Source organism: Chiloscyllium punctatum, chromosome 6, assembly GCF_047496795.1.
Source record: "Chiloscyllium punctatum isolate Juve2018m chromosome 6, sChiPun1.3, whole genome shotgun sequence".
In the NCBI taxonomy this organism is placed as follows: domain Eukaryota; kingdom Metazoa; phylum Chordata; class Chondrichthyes; order Orectolobiformes; family Hemiscylliidae; genus Chiloscyllium; species Chiloscyllium punctatum.
The window spans coordinates 28,864,100-28,881,622 of NC_092744.1; the positions used below are offsets into that span (position 1 = coordinate 28,864,100).

At 41.6% G+C, this 17,523-nt stretch overlaps 1 protein-coding gene across 2 annotated transcripts in view; it reads left to right on the plus strand.

The window, feature by feature from the left end:
- Positions 1 to 250: 250 nt before the first annotated feature.
- The window catches only part of LOC140478808 (myoneurin-like), a 46,359-nt gene continuing 29,086 nt past the window's right edge, over positions 251 to 17,523 (plus strand). The window contains exons 1-4 of one of the 2 annotated variants that reach the window (XM_072572207.1): positions 251 to 306; positions 2,254 to 2,599; positions 7,935 to 8,803; positions 15,457 to 15,616. In XM_072572207.1, coding sequence (XP_072428308.1) covers positions 2,331 to 2,599; positions 7,935 to 8,803; positions 15,457 to 15,616 — 1,298 coding nt within the window. In that variant the 5' untranslated portion in view covers positions 251 to 306; positions 2,254 to 2,330. Of the gene's footprint in view, positions 307 to 447; positions 528 to 2,253; positions 2,600 to 7,934; positions 8,804 to 15,456; positions 15,617 to 17,523 lie in introns of those variants that run through there. The other variant, XM_072572208.1, reaches the window with a different exon arrangement.

The following is a 17,523-nucleotide window of genomic DNA, read 5'->3' on the forward strand; positions in this document are numbered from 1 at the left end:
GACAGTGTATGAGGAGGGATGGGGGTGATTGGGGGAGGGTTTGAGATTGGGGGGTTGTTTGGAAAGATGGTAAATGTGAGGGGCCAGCGGATTATTTCAAAGAACTCTAACTCGAATAAACCAGTTAATGTCTACGGGCAAGTGACACAATGACTCACTTAATTCGGTTTAGCAGCTGGTTATTCTGGTTAAATCGGTCAACGGGTAACGAGCCGTGGGAGAACATCCGGGTTATGACCCAAAGGCACGTGACCGGATGTGGCGACACCGGGATGGCGGTCGAGGGATTGGGAGAGAAAATTAACAGTAAAAAAAAATAATAATTTATCAGAGATGGTGGGGGAAGAGAGGAACAAGGTGGAGAGAGAGAAAGAGAGATGGACAGACAGACAGACAGACAGACGGGAGGCGAGAAAGATGAGATTGCGGAGCATTGGAAAGTCGTGATAAAATTGGACTGAGTCAGCGCAGGGGCTTCGTCAATGGGGAGGTCATTCCTGACAAATCAGTTAGAATTCTCTCAGGAGGTAAAGAGCAAGTAAGACTAGGGAAAGCCGGTGGGCGTGATCTGTTTGGATTTCTAGAAGGTCTTTGATAAGGTACCTTACAGGAGACTGCTAAATAAGAGCCCACAGTGTTCGGGGCAAGATACTGGCGTCAATAGAGGATTGATTAACTGGTAGATGACAGAGAGTAGGGGGTAAAGGGATCTTTCTCGGGATGACAGTCGGTGTCTGATAGGTTTCGACTGGGGTCTATGTTGGGGCCATAACTGTTTGTGTTATACACTAAAGGTCTGGAAGAAAGAACTGAGGACATTATTGCTACATTTGTAGATGTCACAGAGATACAGGTATTTCTGGTATAGTGTATGTTTTGTCAATGTGATTTGGCTGTAATCCAATTGATGAATAGTGGATGCTGTTTGGATACCACAAACTTCTACTGCACAACTATAGCAATTTTCTATATATTTTCACAAGAATGCTACCATCACATTATACCAGAAATATTTGGAGGGATAGGTAGTGTTGAGGAAGCAGGAAGCTGCACAGGAGTTGGGCATACCAGGCAAGTGGGCAAAGAAGTGGCAGATAGAATTTCTGTGTGAAAGTGTGACGTTAGACACTTTGATAGGAAAAGTAGCAGTGTATACTATTTTCTATATGTGAAAGGGCTTTGGAAGTCTGAAGTATAATGGGATTTGGGAGTTCAAGAGGTTAACATGTGGGTTGAGTTGGCAGTTAGGAAGGCAAATGTAATGTTAGCATTCATTGCAAGAGGGCTAGAATACAAGACCAATTGTGTTTTGCTGAGGCTGTAAAATGCTCTGATCAGACCATATTTGGAATATTGTGACCAGTTTTGGCCCTGTATCTAAGGAAGGATGTGCTGGCTTTGGTGGAGGTTTACAAGAATGAACCTGGGATGAAGGGCTTGTCATTTAGAAGTGTTAAGGACTCTAGGTCTGTAGTCAATGGAGTTTAGAAAGATGAGGGAAGATCTAATTGAAACATCAGAGTACTGAGAGGACTGGATACAGTAGAAATGGAGACGATGTTTCCACTAGTAGGAGAGACTAGGACCCAAAGGCACAGCCTCTGAGTGAAAGGATAACTGTTTTGAACTAAGATGAGGAATTTCTTCAGCCAGAGGGTGCTGAATTTGTGGAATGCATTGCTCCAGAAGTTGGTGGAGCGAGGTCATCGAGTGTATGTAGGACAGAAATTGATATTTGGTTAGTAAAGGGATCAAGGGTTACAGGGAGAAGGCAGGTTGAGAAATATATCACCCGTGATCGACTGATGGAGCAGCCGTGGCCAAATGGCCTAATTCTGCTCCTGTATCTTATGTTGAAAAGTGTGGTGCTGGAAAAGTGCAATTGGCCAGGCAGCATCCGAGGAGCAGGAGAATCGACGTTTCGGGCATAAGCTCTTCTTCCTCGGATGCTGCCTGGCCTGCTGCGCTTTTCCAGCACCACACTTTTCAACTCTACTCCAGCATCTGCAGTCCTCACTTTCCCCAAATCTTATGGTCTTATGGAGAGGGGGAGAGAGAGCCAGGGCATGGGGAGACGAAAGAGAGACAGCAATGGGGAAGGACAGAGAATGGCTCATGGGGGAGAGGAAAAAAACAAGGGAGAAGTGGGACAGAAATGGGGTAGTTGAGGGGAGAGAGTTGGGTAAAGTGGGAGGGATTGCTGTTTGAATTGTCTGCTGGATCTCACTGAGTTTGATTACTGATATTTTACAGTGACCTTGGATTTCCTTTACTAATGTGTTATCGCAGTGATTTGCAGCTCAGAGCTGATCAACACCATTGGGCACAGAATGCAGCAGGTTCATCACTGCAAGCAACTCCTTGACCAGCTCCAACAGCAGCGCCTTGATGGCTTTTTGTGTGATTGTACTGTTGTCATTGGCCAGTTGCAGTTCCGAGCCCACCGAAATGTTTTAGCTGCGTTCAGCAACTATTTCCGATCTGTTTATGGGCTCAGTCTAGACAATAATGTTGTGTTCCTCGATCACAACCACGTCAGCTCTGATGGGTTTCAAAAGATCCTGGATTTTATATACACTGGAAACATGAATATCGATGGGTGAGAACTTGTCTTTCTGTTAAATTGTTAGCTGCCGGAAGATTTACTCAGTTTGGACTAAAGTGATGAAATGCAAGGTTCTACCTGCTGCTCCAGCGCTGCATCCTTCAGTAGCCAATTGGAGACCAGCTTTTCAGCCCCTTTGCAGATCCCTTTCACCCCACCACCACAAACAGTTTCGCATCACAGGACTCATTTTGCCTCCCTCCAACCCATTCCTTCACCCACGCTGACACATTTCACTTTGTTTCAGTCCCAGGAGTCTAATAGAAAGGGGATCTCATTTCCATATTTTGTTCACCTGCTTCTGTTAGAAAACAATCTAAAGGTCAGGTACATGATAAAATTTGATATTGGTCTCTAATTGACATCCAAACAGATCTTTAAAAGATCAGGGCATGTGCAAACCTTGTGAAGAATGTACGGGTTGCGGTTTCCCACTGTGGCTGTGTGGTGATTATTCCTGGAGTTCTGGAGGAATTGTTGAAATGTTGAACTGAAGGTTTTAATTTGGTTCAGTTGGTTATGGTGTTGAATGAGCCAGGACATTCCAGATTTAATTGTTGGTCTGCTGTTTCAACTAATTGCTCCGTAAAAGACATTTGGTCTTCATACCCACATGAAGCCAACATGAGTGTTTATGTGTCAGTTTAGAAACGGGAGTTTATTTCTCTGCCTGAGCCTGGGACTCGTGTTTGGTGTGATATGACTGATCTGTGACCTGACTCCATGTATCTGTCTTTATTGCATCTTTAATATCTTGCATGAAGAAAATTTTAAATGAGATTGACAAGCTTCACAATTGGGTAAAAACAATGATTGTAGATGCTGGAAACCAGATTCTGGATTAGTGGTGCCGGAAGAGCACAGCAGTTCAGGCAGCATCCAAGTAGTTGCTCTTAGTGTAACAGCACTCAACTGTCACTGCTGTGTCTCCTCTCATCCGGCCAATTGCTTAATCAGATCAGTAATTTGTCCTTAATTCCATTAACTTCAACTTTAGCTAACAGACTGTGTTTTGAAGATATCTTCTAGAAGTCCATATAAGTAATTTTCTTAGACATTTCCCTATCTGATATGTTAGCCAGCCTTTTATAAACATTTAGTCATATTCTCAGGTAATGCCTACTGTTTATGTTGCTGTACTGACCATACTTCATAGGAGCATAAGTAGATCATTTTGTCCATTGAGACTGCTCCAGCATTCATGAGACTGGGTGATCTGACAATCCTCAACTCTACTTCCCTGCCTTACTCTCGTAACCCCATGTCTGCGTGGGTTTCTTCCGAGTGCTCTGGTTTCTTTCAACGATCCAAAGATGTGCAGGTTTGATGGATTGGCTATGGAAAATGCAGGGATAGGGTAGGGTGGCAGGGGGTTGCTCTTTGGTGGATTGGTGTGGACTTCATGGGCTGAATGGCCTGCTTTCATACAGTTGGGACTCTATGCTAACCTTTGATTCCCTTAAAGGTTAGAAGTTTGTGTATCCCAGTCTTGAATATACGTAAAGACTCAGCCTTTACAGTAAAGAATTTCACAGTTTCGCCATGTTCTAAGAGAAAAAAAAATCTTTGTCTTAAGTGGATGAATCTAAGCTTAATGCTCTGGTCCAATGTGCTCTCACAAGGGAAAAAGTGAAGACTGCAGATGCTGGAGATCAGAGCTGAAAATGTGTTGCTGGAAAAGCGCAGCAGGTCAGGCAGCATCCAAGGAGCAGGAGAATCGACGTTTCGGGCACGAGCCCTTCTTCAGGATTCCTGCCTGACCTGCTGCACTTTTCCAGCAACACATTTTCAGCTCTCACATGAGAAAACAGCCTTACATCTAGTCTGTCAAACCCCCTAACAATGTTATATGTTTCAACAAGGTCTGTGCTCATTTATCAAATGAATTCCAAATGGGACATATCCAATTTGCTCATCCTGTCAAAGGAAAATATCACTGTAGTCAGGATCAAGCTAGTGAACCTTTGACTGCCTTCAATGCCAGTATATCTTGCCTTAGATAAGGGGACCAGAACTATTCTCCTTATTCCTGCTGTGGTCTGACTCTTGCCTTATACAGTTTCAGCAAAACCTCTCTTCCCCACTTTTATATTCCAATCCCTTTGAAGAACCAGCCAACATATTATTGGTCTTCCCTTATTACCAGCTAAACGGGGATGTTAGCTTTTTGTGTTTCAGTCACCCAAAATAACTTTTTTAAAAAATTTTTTTCCATAAGTTTACAAGAGAAAACTTAAAAAAAAAAACCCAAGTATAAACATTAATATATAGTTAAATCTTAAATAAATGATAACCAAAATCTATCAAACAAGAAAACAGAAATACCAAGAGACAAAAAAAGACAAAACTCAACTAACCACTCATCAAACTTACAACTAACCAGAGTGTATCATTAAAATTCTTACATTATTCAAGAGAGAAAAAAAAAATCCAATGGATAACACATAAGTTGAGCAGTGATATACATGCTCGGAATGTATTAACATCAGATCACAACGAAACCCGTATTTATCCAAAATATCCCGAGCGTAGAGCATATAAAATTCACAAAAATAAAAGCTCTTTAGTACATTCAGATCAATATAATAATAAAAAAATTCTAAATAGTAAAAAAAGGTATAAAATGTATTTAAATGGAGATCTTCCCTCTTATTCCCAGGGGGCATCACTTCCTTTCCAAAAAACCCATCATAACCTCTCCCAACCAGTGCTCCACCCTTGACCCAGGCACCCCACGATAGGATAAAGAAAATTCAAGTATACTACTGAACTAGAACTAAAAGTAAGTACCCTATCCCCCACCCACACCAACACCTGGATATATTTGGTAATGTTAATACCATATATGAACATATATGACGATAAAATTACACTCTCAGCAAATAATAATTAAATATATTAATACAAAATAACAGGGGAAAACAACCCCGCTCCCAAGGACAAAGATAAAATAAGGTCGCCACCTCCCCCCCCCCCCCCCCCCCCCCCCCCAATCTAGATTAACTAGACCCCTGGCCTATATATAATATAAAAAAAGGAAAAAGGGATGGGGGAAAGGAATCGCTAAGTAAAGGATGAATAAATAAGTCCTTCTTCCCACCCCCCCCCCCCCCCCCCCCCCCCCCCCCCAGAGATAATATTAAACAGTAAGATAATGAAAGGAAGAGAAAGGGGGGTAGACCATGGTGGGGGCAGGGCAAAACAACATCAATTAACTCTTATAGTTTGTCTAAGAGAGTCCAAAAGTTCCTTGGCCTTCTCCGGTGATCCGAAGTTAAACACTGACCCTTCCTGGCTAAAGTGTAGTATAGCTGGGTAGCGCAAGGAGTATTGAATGTTTAAATCCCGTAAACACTTCTTTGCTTCATCAAATGCCTTCCTCTTTCGGACCCGGTAGGCCCATTCTATACCTAGCTGGCCTGATCCAGCCTTTAGATTCAATAACTGCGGAAGCCACTGTTCTAGGAACCTTGTAAGCTGGCCTTCTTCTTCCCGTTCGGGAAGGCCCAGCAAACGAATATTTTTTCGACGACCTCGATTCTTGAGGTAGTCAGTGTCGTTCTGTAAGGTCCGGACTTGCTGTTCAAGAGTCCGGACCCGATCCACGGCTGATTCTGCAATGGCAGGTCGCGGTCTTTAGCTCCGCCCCTCCTACTCGGCATTCAATTTCTTCGGTGTCTCGGCCATGCTTTTGTAGCGCGGCCGAGAGTAAATTCCACCGACTTCGGGACTCTTCTATGAAAGCATCGATCTTCGCGTCAAGTTTGGAGATTATTTCTGCAAGGCTCGCCACCGAAGGTAAGTCCCCCGGGGCTGCTGCGGATGCCTCTGCTGCAGCTGGGGAGGGTGGGGGGAGGGGCTGCTGCCTGCTGAGAACTGCGGGCTCCTTTCCCCCTAGTCATTTTTACAGGAGACTGAACTGTATAAATTTAGTACTAAACCACGAATTATGTTAAATAAAAGCTATTTTTAGTTGATTTGATAAGTGTGATGGGCGAGGGTGGCCCACTTTGCCTAGGTCTTGGGAGGAGCACTATAGACTCAGACTGCCGAGTCACCGCCATCTTGGATCTCTCCAAAATCACTCATGTTGCAGTTTTCAGCAGTCTTTTCCCATTTAATTATATGCAGCATTTTTTCTTGTCAAAGTGCCCTATAACCTCACATTTTCCCATGTTGTGTTCCATCTGCCAAGCTTTTGCCCACTCAGAGCTTGCCTATGTCTTCGTTACTCCTTGTTACCCTTACATTTTGCCTTACTTCATTTTGTGCCATCTGCAAACTTAGTACATTACTTCTCTCATCCTGCTCATTAATATTAATGGCACTGGTTCTGTAGTCAGCTGAGCATTTCAAGATGTTATTTGGTTTGTTAGTTATGGACTTTGGACTAAGCTTAATTAATAGACTTCAGCAATTTCGGAGCAACAGATGTTAGGCTGATGAAATATAGTTTCCTGATTTCCCTTTATCACCTTTTAAGCAGAGTGAAATGGACAATTTTCCAACCTAAAGTTGTTTCGAAGTTGCAATGACTTTTGAAGTTTATAGAATGTTTGCAATGTTCTTACTATTTTTGTTAAAAACCAAAAGTTGCAAACCATCTAGTCCTGAAATTCATCATTCTTTAGTGTGGTTATTTTCTTTATTACTGCTATTTTGGTCAATCCTTATTCTTTAATTCAACACTAGTTCCTTTAGAACATCAAGCAAGCTGATCTTTTCCTCTGCTGGAAATACTGATGCGCCATATATTTATATTGATGATTAGTCATCAAAAGGCAGTCACATTGCCGCTGACCACCACTTTATCCTAATACTGCATAAGCCTAAACAGTTGTGTTGAATTTGGTATGCATTAAGCATGTTCTATGGAATCCATCAGTTTGCCAGAAAGTACCCAGTATCCCATATGCCACATTCAAATATCTGAATATGCACCCAGTGACCAGGTGTGATTGCTGGAAATTTTCCATAGGATTTAATTTTAGCAGGGTTACTGTTGGATAAAATTTGTATTTATGCTCAGGCCATCATTTTGAAAGGCAGTTTAGATGTTTTTGCCTTGTTACTGCAAATTGAAACACTTCTAACAAAACCAGTTTACTATCAGTTCTCAGTGATCTTTGATATTTCTGGTTTCCATCTTTTGCATTTTATCAAACCAGTTGTTTGACAGGCTAAAAGCTGCTTGACAACAGCAGCGACTGAGTTATATGTTCCAGCTTATAGATTTTCCTGAATAGACAATGTCAGGCCCCCTGAAATTGGGTGCATGAGATACTCATTGCAACTTTTGCTGTCTTAACCTGATTTGTTGTGTCCACAGATGTAATGTCGCTGCAATAGAGGCTGCTGCTGGTTACCTGCAGATGGAAGATGTGGTGAAAATATGTAAAGTAAAAATGGAATCACCTGTGATTAATTTGAACACTGTCTCTAAAGCAGCATCTGGCATACCGGGGAACATAGAGCCAAGCAGCTGCTTCACCACTACAGGGACAGAGAAGGACATTGTTCAGGAAGAACCTGGAACAATGGTCTGCTGTGAAGAAAAGTTGCTAAATACTCCAGATTTCAGCCTTCATCTCAAATCGGAAGAACTGCAGATGCAACCAGCAAATGCAAACACTGTGTCAGGAACCAGAGGCCAGAAACCAAAGGCTGACCACAACTCTGTGCTGCCAGTGAGAGGTATAAGTCCCAACAACATGCTCAAGTGTACTAAGATGAAACGAAAGAGTGGTTGTGCTGTGAGAAGGGTGGAGAGGAGAATACGCAGTGAAAGTACAGTACAGTTAGACACAGTCAGCTCTGCCCTCCAGCCTAACAAAGACTCTCAATCAGCTTTGTTTAATAACTACAAAAATTCTTTAGCAGAGAATAAGATTATTCAGAAAACAAACAGGAAACAGAGACGGAGATGCTCTCAGCGGCAAGAATCTGTAGGAGAAAGGTGCAAATCAAAGCTGATAACTGGAGGAAGTGGTGTAAGGCTGGTGGAGCCAGGGATAACTGACATGAAGCAGCTGAAGATGAAGCCAATTTGCAACATTTGTGGCAAAGTATTCTCTGAGGCTAGCAGTCTGCGCCGACACATGAGAATTCACAAAGGACTAAAACCTTATGTCTGCCAGCTTTGTGCAAAGGCTTTCACGCAGTGTAACCAGCTCAAGACCCACATCAGGACCCACACAGGTATCTGCAAATACAGCAACTAAATGAGACCAGTACTAATTGTATTGTCTATGTTATACTGGGATTTTGGTAAAAGTGTAATGGTGGATGATGAAAATGTTATAATGTCTAGATTTTGCACATGGGAACAGCTACCTGAACAGGGATAAATATATCTGTCACTATAACACTGGGGTACAATAAAGGTGGGGACAGGTCTGTCACTGTATCATTGGTACAATATGGTTTGGGACAGATCTGTCACTCCGTAGTACTGGGGTACAGTATGAGTGGGGGCAGTGCTGTCATAATGCTGGAATACAGTACCAATGTGGACAGGTCTGTCAGTGTGTAACACTGCAGTTCAGTATCAGTGGGGACAGGTCCGTCACTGTGTCACACTGGGGTACAGTACTAATCCAGTATGCCTTGAATGCAGAATGATGTCAAAAAGGCAAAGTTATGTGCACTCTGCCTGAATGCACATAGCATTTGTGTAAAGCTAAATTATCTAATTGTTATGAAATAATTGCCATTACAGAAACATGACTGAATGGTGATCAGAACAGGTAACTGAATATTCCAACATTTAGGATGGACAGACAAGAAAGGAAAGAAGGTAGAGCTGCACTGATGGTAAAAGATGGGATCAGTGCATTAGTAAGAGAGGATCTCCGCTTAGAAGAACAATGCATACAATTTTTTCAGTAGAGCATAAAAACAGTAACAGGCAGCAGATATTGGTTGGAGTTAATCTGGGGTGTGATATAAACCAGGAAATGAGAGAGAAGCTTGTAACATGACCAACACAGTTGTTAAGGGTGACTTCAATCTGCATATAGATTGGATGAATCAGTTGAGCACTACACCTGTAAAGGACGAGGTTATAGACTGACTTAGGAATAGTTTTCTAAAGCAGCATGTTGAGCCAACTGGAGAACCCACTATTTTAGATATAGTATTGTGTAATGAGGAACAACTACTGTGCTGGAGAAATTAATGGAGCTGGAAGTTGATAAATCTCCAGGGCCTGATGGACTACATCCCAGAGTGTTGAAGGAGGTGGCCATAGAGAATGTTGTTATAATGGTAATTACCTACAAAATTCTGTAGGTACCAAGATAATTGCTGTTGATTGGAAGTGAACAAATTTCAGCACACTATTTGAGAAGGGAGTGATAGAGAAAATGTGGAACTACAGATCTCTTATCCATTCACCAGTAGCAGGACAAATGTTACAATCTTTTACAAAGGATGTGCTAAGTGGACGTGGACAACAATTATCTGATTGACTTGCAGTATCCCAGATGTGAACATCACAATTCCAGTGGCAGGATAGGCGCAGCAAATGTGACAGTGTGGTGGTATGCCTTTGGGAGGGACTTGCCCTGGCAGTCCTCAACATGGAGTCAGGACACGATGAAGTGCGACAGCATCAGGTGAAACCTGTTCAAGGGAATCTGCTTCTGGTTACGACATGCCCTGCCTGCCAAAAAAAACCTAATGAATGAGTACTCCTCTAGATCAAATGTCACTTGCAGGAAGCACTGAAGGTGTGGAAGATTTTCTGGGTGGGAAATTTTAGTGCCCAGTACCAAGAGTAGCTGGGCAGCAGCCCTACTGATCCAGCTGGTTGAATCTTAATGGATATTACTACTAGACTGGGTCTGCAGCAGATAGTGAAGGAAAGAAAAGAGGAAGAAACATACTCTACCTCCTATTCATGGATCTGCCTGCTGCAGATGCATTTGTCCATGACACTTTTGGTAAGAGTGATCACTGCACGGTCATTATGAAGTTGAAATCCTTCCTTCACACTGAGAATGTTTTGCATTGTGTTGTGTGGCAGTATCACTGTATTAAGTAAGACAGATTTTGAACTGATCTAGCAACTCAATACTGACCACCCAGAAGGTGCTGTGAGCAACAGCGGCACCAGAACTCCAATATAATCTGTACCTTCCTGCTCTGCTATTACCATTTAATCCAGGGTATCCACCCTGGTTCAGTGAGAGTATGCCAGGAACAGCACCAGGCATACTTAAAAATGAGCTGTCTACCTGGTGAAGCACAAAATAAGACTACCTGCAAGCCAAACGGCATAATTTGCAACTGGTACATAGAGCTAGGGAATTCCACAATCAGTGGATCAAATCTAATCTCTGCAGTCCTGTTGCATCCAGTCATGAATAGGGCTGGGCAGTTGACTTATTGAAAGAGGTAGCTCCATAAACATCAAAATCCACAATGTTAGGGGAGCCCAATACATCAATGCAACAGATAAACTGAAGCATTTACAAGAATCTTCATCCAGAAAAGCAAAGTGAATGAACCATCTCAACCTTCTCCAGAGGTCCCCAGCATTAAGTGCCAGTCTTCAATCAACTTCTGTTGGTTAGAGTCATGTCTGACACAAAAGAACATGTCCATGGCTGTTTGAGATAATCACCTCAGCTCCAGGACATCTGTACAGGAGTTCTCGGGGCAGTGTGCTAGATCCAACTGTTTCATGTATGACTCTCTGTCTGTGTGTCTCTCTCTTCTCCCTCCTCCCACACCCCAACATAAGGTCACTACTGGGAATGTTTGCTGATTAGTGCACAAATGTTCAGCATCATTTGTGACTTCTCAGATACTGAAGCAGTCCATCTCCAACTGCAGCAAAACCTAGATTATGTACAGGCCTGGACTGACAGGTGACAACTAACATTCATTTATTCTACACCAATGCCAGACAATGACAATCTCCAACCTGCACACACACAACATGGGTGCTGGGAAAAATAAGCACTACCGCAGTTAGACGGTAGTGTGGGAGTTTTAAAGAAAAAAAAAGAGAAATCTGACCATCGTCGTCCTTTGACATTCAGTGGTGTTACCATAACTGAATCTACCACCTCAACATCCTTGGGTGGTTGCCACTGACCAAAAACTGAACTGGACCAATCATGTAAAAGCAGGGCTACACAAGCAGGTCACAGGTAGGAATCTTCCAGTGAATAACCCACCTCCTGACTTCCCCAAAGCCTGACCACCATCTACAAGGCACAAGTCAGGAGCGTGATTGAATATTCCCCACTGAGTTCCAGAAACACTCTAGAAGCTTCACAACATCCAGGACAAATCAGCCCACTTGATTGGCACCATATCTACAACCATTCACTTGTTCCATCGTTGACACTCTGAAGCAGAAGTATGCTCCATCTATCAGGTGCACTGCAGAAATTCAACAAAGATTCTTAGATATCCGCTTCCACAACCAAATCCACTACTATGTAGAAGGTCAAGGGCAGCAGATACATGGGAACACCACCCATTCCCCTTCAAGCCAATCCTGACTTGGGAATGTATTGCTGTTCCTTCTGTATTACCGGGTCAAAGTCGTGGCACTCCGTCCCTAACAGCATTGTAGGTGTACCTACATCAAATGGATTACAGCAGTTTAAAAGGGCAGCTCACCACCACTTTCTCAGGGTTCAGCCAGCAGTGCCAACGTCCCATGACTTTTTTTTTAGAAAAGGACAAAGGACATCACTGTAGGAGTTTTTCAGGGTAAGTCACCAAGATTCCTTTGACAACACTTTTTAAAAATCATGATCTCTATAGTCTAGTAGTGTCGACAAATGATAAATATGACTTGTATTAGCTTGAGGTGTCTGTCCTGAGAAATGTATGAAGACATTACAGAGGCTGCAGAAAAGATTTGAAAATAGTTCTGGGACACAGACCTTCAAATACAAGGATATATTTGAGAAATTGGAACTGTTCTCTTTTGAGAAGGGAAGGCTGAGTGGAAATTTAATCAACGTAGTCAAAGTCCTGCATGTCTGGATGAGGTAGGTAGGGAGTAACTCTTCCCATTGGTACTATGCTGGAAATTGAGGAGATACAGATTTAAGGCAACTGGCTAAAGAGGTAATGGTAACATGGGAAAATTCTTCTTACACCGTATGAAGTTTCAACTCTGGAATGTACTGTCAAAGAGTGTGTTGGAGAAAGGTTCATTTGAGGCACTTAAGCAGAATTTGAATTACTGTTTGGAAAAGGAAGAGTGTGCAAAAGAAATCAAGGAATGTTTCTTGATAAATCACTACTTCAGAGAGCCACTGCAGACAGCAAAGCTGAATGGCCTCCTGCTGAGCTGTAACCATTTTGTGACACTGACACTGTAATTCCTTTGCAAACCTTTAATTCCTTAAGTGTGATTACGAGAACTGGATCCACTTCCAGTGTTTTACCCTATACAAAGCCTTGTAAAGGTTCAGCCTAACTTTATAGATTCACTGAATTCTAGGAGAAAATCTTTTGGGAAATTAAGCCTTTCTACAACCTCTAGCCCCAATTTCTTTAATTTGAGATACAAGATATCTAGACCAAGTAACTTACCTGCTGTAAGCATGACTAATCTTATCACTAAGTTGTCCCTATTTGCCTGTTAATTTACAACCTATCTAACATGTATCATTGCTGTACATATTGTTATTTCATGTTATTTTCTCAGCGCACTCTTAAGCAAACGCAGTACTCATTTAAATATTCCAGCATTGCCATATACCTTGAAGCAGATGTTATCCTCCTTGTCCCAAAGATAATCCACTCCATGTCTTACCACCCACTTGCTATTCCTGCATTCACTTTTATATTGGCTACTGTTCCATTCTCATATTCTGTTCTTTGCCAGTCTTTCAGTTGGTTGAGAGGGAAATAAAAAGGAAAGTATTTGGCCTCCTCCTACTCGCTTGAAAATTCAGCACCATGCATCAGGCATTTTTTATTTGTTGTTTCTTCATATTCTCTATCTCCCTCATTGTATGAGCAGTCCTAGTTTTGGATTCCCTGCCTTTCACTCTTGTCAGTTATACTTTGCCTATAACTGTAACATCTTTAAATGTCATTTATTGTTAACTATAGTATTTCCTATCAGTCTCTGGTTTGTTCGTCTTTCAGTGAATTCCATTGACATCCTCATGAAGAAATTAATTACAATAAGATTAAAATGGATTGTCATACGTGGATCAAGAGCACACTATTTTCATAAAAATAATTTTTCGATCATAAATCAAATATATAAAGCTGTAAGGCAAATCTGAAGGTTGTTGTTGGAAGCAGAAGAAAATTCGAGTGATCCATAACTGTCTGAGTGGAGGAATCCCTCCTTACCTCTGACTTAAATGGCTTACCCTTCATCTTGAGGTTATGTTTCCAGCTTTCGATTTACCACTAGGGAAATGTCTTCTCTGTATCCACCCTGAAAGAATGTTGTAAGTTTCAATGAGGTCATCCCATATTCTTCAGAACACAAGGAAATGCAAGTGCAATTTCCTCATTCTCTCCTCAGAAGACACACCTGCCATTCTTAGGGATCAATCTGGTGTACCTCCTCTATAGCATGTTCTTGTTTCAATAAGAGGACAGGAGCTACACACAGTACTCCCACCAAAGCTTTATACAACTGCAGTAAGACATTCTTACTGCTGCACTCAAATTCTCTTGTGATGATGCCAACATACGATTTGCCTTCCTAATTGTTATGGCACATCTCCAACACCAGTGGGATTTGTTGAAACCCCCTTGTAGATATTTTTAATCAGCATGTTCAGATATGTTAAGACACAGGTAGAACGTATGGGACTTGAACCCAGACCTTTTTGTCCAGAAAGTAGGAACACTACCACTGCCATTCTCATTTGTATAGATCATGAACAGCTGTGCCCTAGCATTGACCTTTGTGGTATCTCACTAGTAACAGCCTGCTATCCTGAGAATGATCCATTTACTCCTCTCTTTTCTGACTATTAAACAATTCTCAATTCATAGTATATTTGCCACAATCCATGTGATCTAATTGAGTGGGACCTTATCAAGTACAATTAGATCACATGGGTTGTGGGAAATATACTTCTGAAGCCTTCTCAAAATCCAAATGCACCACATCTATTTGTTCAGTTGTTAATGTTACAAGTATTCTCAAAACACTCCTAAGTTTATCAAGCATATTTTCCCCTTAAATTGAGAAGAGGCAACATAAATCCATGTTGACTCTTCTCAATTTTAGTATTCGTTCCTTAATGCCCAGTTACCACATCCTTCATAACAGACTCTTAATATTTTCCCTACTACTGGAGTCATGCTCACATATGTGTAGTTCTCCATTCTTCTTCCTCCCTTCTTAAACAAAGGGGTTACATTTGCTGCTTTCCACTCTGCAAGAGCCTTTCCAGATTTAAAGAATTTTAAAAGTTAGCTACAAATGTATCTACTATCTATCAGTCCATCTCCTTTAACCTATTAAACATCAGCCAACACCATGTGATACTGGTCTGTTCCTCACCATTTATCCTCTTTAGTCCTGCACATTGAAATTTTATAGCCCTCCCCTCTGAAATCTCTGTTGAGTTGCCTCAGCTGTACCTCCTACGTCCTGGCTTTCAAAACCTTCAGTTTAAACTTTGCTTTCATTTCCCCAAGTTTAGCCACTGTATTTTCCCATGCTCTGTATGTTCACTGCATCCTTTCATCAAAAATGCTCCAGCATTTTCCTGCAACTAAAATGCAACCAAAATCTATTGGACAAAGGAAAATCGTCACTTTCTAATTTCAGTTAGACATTCTAAGTTACAGTTGCACTTTCAGTCTTTTCCTGCAAGCTGATGTACTGCTGTAACCTGTTGCAGGTGAGAAGCCCTATCAGTGTGACATGTGCGATAAAAGCTTTGCCCAGAAATGCCAGCTAGTCTTCCACAATCGCATGCACCATGGTGAGGAGAAGCCATATGCTTGTGACGTCTGCAGCCTTCAGTTTGCTACTTCCAGTAACCTGAAAATTCATGCCAGGTAACGTACAAACCACACATTATGTCAAGTCCATTCTTGAGCATATTCCATCACTGTCATCTGTGGAGTCAGATTTGCTATTTTACAACCAGAAAGCTGTTTCTGTTCATCTGAAAAACTTTCTTTCCTTTATTAAAAGTATATCTGAGATTTTTATTTGTTTCATTCATTGTAGATATCACTGGCTAGACCACAATTTTGTGTCCATCCCTTTTTTTTTAATTTAAAAATGGGATGTGGTTACCACTGGATAGACCAGAATTTGTTGTCCATCACTAATTTTTTAAAAAATCATTCATAGTATGTGGGTAACACTGGTTAGGCCAGTATTTATTGTCCAGTTCTAAATACTCTGATGAGGTTGATAGTGAGTTTCCTTCATGAACCACTGCAGTCCATGTTGTGTAGATCTAGCAACAAAAGAACATCAAATATAATTTCATATCAGGGTGGTGTGTGGTTTGAAGGGTATTTGGAGGTGCTGGTGTTTGCATGCATCTGCTGTCCTTGTCTTTCTTGGAAGGTATTGTTGAAGGTGTTTTAGTGAGATACTGTAATGTATCATACAGCTGGCGTTCACCACTTTTCAGCACTGATGCAGAGACTGAATGTTGTAGGCGATTGGTGGGGTGCCATTCAAGACTTGGTGCAGAGATCAACCCTGTTTCTACTTAGTATTGTTACTGATTTGGTCTATATCATCTCGACTTGCATCTTCTCTCTCAGTGCAAAACAAATCCACTTATTCAATTGCAATTTGTAGCTGACTGGTAATGATCTCTTACCAACCTTTTATATACAAGCTATTTCCCATACTTAGATCATATTAAGGACTGAGAGAGAAATTTCCAAACGTTCATCTTCTTAAACTTTGGGTATTTTTGATTATTAAACTTTGAATCCACAAAAGCAACAGTGAATTGAGAGTAGAAGATCTATTCTCTTTGAAATAGGTCTCTTATTCTCACACCATGATATCCCCATGTGGTTGTTGACACCTGCAGCTCACCAACCTTATTTATCTCATTTTGTGGATTCACATAGATATGCTGTAAACCTAATTTAGACCCTAATATATTTCACCTTCCTCTGACACCACCTAACAGCCATTATTTCTTACTCTAATTCTCTTTGTCTCCCATAATCCCTTGTGCATATTGGTTCCCAACCCCTGCCGAGTTAGTTTAAATCCTTCCAAAAGTAAGAGGAAACATCCCCATGAGGACAGAGGTTATACTTCTGTTTAAATGTAGCCTGTTCACGTGTATAAGCTAGTCCCAAGTCCTAAAGAATTCTACTTTGCATCATTTCTCCAGCCACCCATTCAATTTTGCAAGGCTTGTGAAGGTTTGTAGCTCAGGTTGAGGTTTAGGGTGTAGGTTTGCTCGCTGAGCTGTAGGTTTGATATCCAGACGTTTCATTACCTGGCTAGGTAACATCGTCTACAAACTACAAACCTCCGTATACAGAAAACTGACCAAATACTTAACTACACCAGCAACCATCCCAACACACACAAACGAAGCTGTACCAGAACACTATTCCAACGAGCCACCTCATACTACAGCACAGACAAACTTCGGAAAACAGAGAAGAACCACCTATACAACGTATTCAAGAAGAACGGATACTCAAAAAATACAGTCCGCAGATTTCTCAAGAACAAACCACGACAAGCAGACCAAACACAGCCAGAAACCCTAACCAACTTACCATACATCAAAGAAGTTTCAAAAATGACAGCCAGACTACTAAGACCCCTCGGAATCCGAGTAGCACACAAACCCACCAACACTCTCAAACAAAAACTAACAAACTTAAAAAACCCAGTACAACCCATGGACAAAACCAACATCGTCTACAAAATTCCATGCAAGGACTGCCACAAACACTACGTAGGACAAACA